General features: G+C 44.4%; 1 protein-coding gene across 1 annotated transcript in view; it reads right to left on the reverse strand.

The window, feature by feature from the left end:
* LOC115193449 (leucine-rich melanocyte differentiation-associated protein-like) overlaps positions 1–4,014 on the reverse strand; it is a 142,814-nt gene extending 138,800 nt beyond the window's left edge. Inside the window, exons 1-2 of the mRNA XM_029752137.1 lie at positions 3,974–4,014; positions 1,106–1,232 (exon numbers count right to left, since the gene is read on the reverse strand). Of these exons, the coding sequence (XP_029607997.1) occupies positions 1,106–1,232; positions 3,974–4,014 (168 nt within the window). The remainder of the gene's footprint in view (positions 1–1,105; positions 1,233–3,973) is intronic.
* Between the last annotated feature and the right edge of the window lie 969 nt (positions 4,015–4,983).

Raw genomic sequence — 4,983 nt, forward strand, 5'->3', positions numbered from 1 at the left:
GAGGAAGTTGAAACATTTTCTGTCTGATCATAAGTAGTGGTGCAATATTGCAGTGTCTCGATTTGAGTGTGAGTGCTTACGGTTTACTATTAAATGAGGAAGGTATACAGGTATGGAGCTGTTTAATCATTGTCTTTGCAATCACAATAGATACATGTAACTGGCAGTTTATATAGAGTAACAATAATGACTGCATGTTTGGTTTTCATATGTTAAATGTTCTAGTGTCTTGTTTCAACATATTTATGTGTTTTTTTTATTTTGTTGAGGTTTCCAGTTTTTCACACTCCACTGTTTATGAGTTATTATACTAGTGGTTCATTTGTCAATGTTTGTAGTTGGTTATACTACTAATATATATTTGTATATTGCTCTTTCTCAAAGATATGCTCAGAAGTTCCTCTCTTTCCATTTTCTTCCTCAACATATCAACACAGACCCTGCTGTCTTATATCCCTGTTTCCACTAGAGGTCCCCGTGGTGTAGAAACTAGTCTGTGGGGCCAGGTACCAAGACCCACATGCCTTTAACACTGCTTTTACATGCACTACAAATACCCCAGAGGCCTTTCAGAGAGTTCGAGAACACAGAGATGCAGAAGCACAACAACAGGTTCACTGTTCACTCTGGCTATCTACTCCGATTTCACAGTACTCTCGTCAGTGAGCCAGAGCGCAGAATAACTGATGCATTTACAAACGCTCAACACCAGTTGAATGTGGCCGGTGTCGGTAAAGGTCAGTACAAAAAAATAATATTTCAATTATTGCCAGCAGCACAGTTATGGTCACCAACGCTCTGGATAACATGAAAACAGCCTAACCAGCTCTACTAGGGGGAGTAAAATGGTCAGAGTGAGGTGTTATCTGTCTCATTTGGGTCTGGAAGTAGCTAGCAAGCTGGCCAATGTTAGCCAGTTTACTTAGGTGCTTGACTGCCGTTGTGAGTTCAGAATGCTCGGATCAACCCTACTCCTTGGCCAGAGCGTCCAGTGTCCGCTCTGAACACACCCAAAGACTAATGTTCTTACAGCTCTATGTAGTACTCTGCCTTAGCCAATGCTACAGAATGACACAGAGAATGAGTGCTTCGCTTGAAAGGATATTTGGTTCTTATTGAGTGTCAGGGTGTGGAGGGTGGGTAACCTGGGCAACTGGAGGTCGTTTCCGAGCAGATTGTTGTCGACGACCAGTTCTTCCAGCCCAGTGAACGCTTTGAGGCCCGCCAGTGACCTGCAATGATAAAGCGAGAGAGAGAGACAGAGAGAGACAGAGAGAGAGAGAGAGAGAGAGAGAGAGAGAAGAGAAAAATGATACGGCTCTAAATCTGTGCAGACGGCCATTATGTGCAGAAATAAATATTTCAGCCTCCCTCTTTTCACGCGTCAGCAGAGACGGGGAGAGTTTTGTCAGGGGCCTGTCGGAGAGGGAATGACGAGAATTAGTGGTGCTGAGTTCCCCTGGCATGGCCTGGACCCGGGACTCAGCGACGAAGGGCTTCCTTCACAACGCTGGCAGGATGAGGGATGGGGGTCACCAGTGAGTAGCCAGGATTCAAAACAAAAGGCTTCAGAAATGTGGCGGGCAGGATGAATTTGTCAATGTCTTGTGTCTGGAGGCGCCTGGTTTGGCCTGACCCCAACCCTCCATTCCCAAGACAAATCACTCTGTCACACTTCACCTTCATTCCACGGACACAAATTTAACTTGTCATCCATCATCATCACAGCCCGACCAGCTGAATACAGAATACACACTCCCACAATCACAGACTGAATGGAAATGGAAACTTTTTGGAAACTGTGATGGGGGTTGGTTTAACACCAAAGCGTTTTAGTTAAAGTGTTTTTTTTACAATTTGTTTTTTGAAGGACTGCAGAACCCTCTGATGCACATACATTTATTTTACGCACGCACACGTGCACACACACACACACACACACACACACACACACACACACACACACACACACACACACACACACACACACACACACACACACGGCATAAAGATGATGGAGAGCAGTGTTCAGGGTAATGTTAGGGGATTGCAGAGTTCAAGCCTTGGTGAAGGTTTATAAAGCCAGGGTGTGTGTTGTATAGTATAGTGTGTGTTGTATAATTCGTCACACTACACACCCTGTCAGCCCACTATGTTAATCATGTGTTCCGGCCATCCTGTCAGCCCACTATGTTAATCATGTGTTCAGGCCATCCTGTCAGCCCACTATGTTAATCATGTGTTCAGGCCATCCTGTCAGCCCACTATGTTAATCATGTGTTCAGGCCATCCTGTCAGCCCACTATGTTAATCATGTGTTCAGGCCATCCTGTCAACCCACTATGTTAATCATGTGTTCAGGCCATCACGTCAGCCCACTATGTTAATCATGTGTTCAGGCCATCCTGTCAGCCCACTATGTTAATCATGTGTTCAGGCCATCCTGTCAGCCCACTATGTTAATCATGTGTTCAGGCCATCCTGTCAGCCCACTATGTTAATCATGTGTTCAGGCCATCCTGTCAGCCCACTATGTTAATCATGTGTTCAGGCCATCCTGTCAGCCCACTATGTTAATCATGTGTTCAGGCCACCCTGTCAGCCCACTATGTTAATCATGTGTTCAGGCCATCCTGTCAGCCCACTATGTTAATCATGTGTTCAGGCCATCCTGTCAGCCCACTATGTTAATCATGTGTCAGGCCATCCTGTCAGCCCCACTATGTTAATCATGTGTTCAGGCCATCCTGTCAGAAAACATGTTAATGTGTCCAGACTGACTTCATTGACATTGAAACCTGAGACGGACATTCTAATAGGACTACTTTCTCACATGACTGTAATTTCTATCCCTCATTAGAAAAAATAAGAACTTAAGATGTACCACATAGTTTAACCACAATATCATTTCCGCTTAAAGTGAGATGTAAAAAAAACCATATTAGTGAACATAGTGATATTTCTGATGAAGCGATGTTAATAACACTACCTTCTGGTAGGGCTAGTGTCTGTGACTTCATCTATAGAAATATAACAGTTATCATGACAATAGCAAGTTGGTTAGAGCCTAGTGGTTAGAGAGTTGGGCCAGTAACCGAAAGGTTGCTGGATCGAATCCCCGTGCTGACAAGGTAAAAATCTGTCGTTCTGCCCCTGAACAAGGCAGTTAACCCACTGTTCCTCGGTAGGCTGTCATTGTAAATACAAATGTGTTCTTAACTGACTTGCCTAGTTAAATAAAGGTCAAATAAAATAAACAAAAGCTGGAGACAATTCAAGTAAATCCTCATACTGTATCCCCCTACACACACACATGCATATATAAACTTGTGGGGGGACACAATTCAGTCGCATAACCACTAGCCCTAAACTTAACCTGAAAACCTAACCTTAACCCGAAAACTAACCCTAGCTCCTAATCCCAAACCTAATTCGAACACTAATTCTAACCTTAACCCTAAACTCCCTAGAAATAGCATTTGACCTTGTGGGGACTAACAAAATGTCCTGAGTTGGTCACATTTTTGTTGTTTACTATTTTTGTGAGGACTTCATGTCCCACAAGTGTAGTCAAACACATCCACACACACACACCCCACCAGGATGGGGTTAGGTAGCTGTGCTGGGCTCTACTCTCCCCTTGCTGTGAACACAGCAGTGGTGACATGAAAACAACCTCTGCGCCATGCGGCTTCTTTTAACCAAGCAGTTCACAATGCAACCCACAGGACTACAGGCCCTACTCTATTATAGACACACACACACACACACGTGGGGATGATTTCAATGGGAATACAGTCTGATGTTCTAGGGTCTTTGTTTGTCATCGTGCCTTGTAGTTTTACTTCTTTATGGCCAGTTTGAATGTGTTCTCTCTCTCTCCCCACACGTTTAAAATTTTTTATTTTATTTAACCTTTATTTAACTAGGCAAGTCAGTTAAGAATACATTTTTATTTACAATGACGGCCTACCTTTCCCTGGCGCTCTCTGCAGATTCCGCTAACACCAACATCTGGTTTCATTACCTTTCTAAGAGCCTCATTTAAATATGGAGAACAGAGTGAATGCAATTTAGTTAAAAACATAACCAGTCCTCTTTAGTTTTGTACGACAACTAATGAGCATAATTGAAGTCCCAAAGCCCTTATGGCTGGGTAAAATGGAAAACACACACGTGCACAACACATACACACACGTGCACAACACATACACACACGGGTGTGGAAAGGAGAGGACAGAGGAGAAAGGAGGCCAAACTAGGAAACGAGAGGAGACATGATGGGAAGCAAGAGGCCAGACGAGGAGACAGGAGGCCAGACGAGGAGACATGAGAGGAGACAGGAGGACATAAGAGGAGACAGGAGGCCAGGAGAGGAGACAGGAGGCCAGACGAGGAGACAGGACAGGAGAGGAGACAGGAGGCCAGACGAGGAGACAGGAGGCCAGACGAGGAGACAGGACAGGAGAGGAGACAGGAGGCCAGATGAGGAGACATGAGAGGAGATAGGAGAGGAGACTGGAGAGGGCACAGGAGGCCAGATGAGGAGACAGGAGAGGAGACATACCCGTGACCCAGAGAGGTGTAGACAGAGACAGATGCATCTGGATCAATAGTTTAAAACTAATGCAGACACACAGACTGATAAACACACCACTGACAGCCCCACGGAGGGAAGAAAACCCTTTGTGATTATTGGCTGAAATGTCAGTCACTCCTGCCAATGGCGTAGGTCCATCTCATGTCAAATGTCTTTAAGCAAGGAATGCCAGTAGGATAATAGCCTCAGATCTATCTTCTACATCTTTCCGCTTCGCTCTTTGTGTGTCAGAATAAATCACAGTTGGCATTTTTAGTAGTGTTTAGGATTAGAGGTCAACTGAGGAGACAACACTGAGACTATATCATAATAAGCTGTTATGAACTAACATATATATATCCATTCCCTCACAGAGTCCAAATATAACCCAGGACAATCCCAAT

Source organism: Salmo trutta, chromosome 5 (assembly GCF_901001165.1).
Source record: "Salmo trutta chromosome 5, fSalTru1.1, whole genome shotgun sequence".
Classification (NCBI taxonomy): Eukaryota; Metazoa; Chordata; class Actinopteri; order Salmoniformes; family Salmonidae; genus Salmo; species Salmo trutta.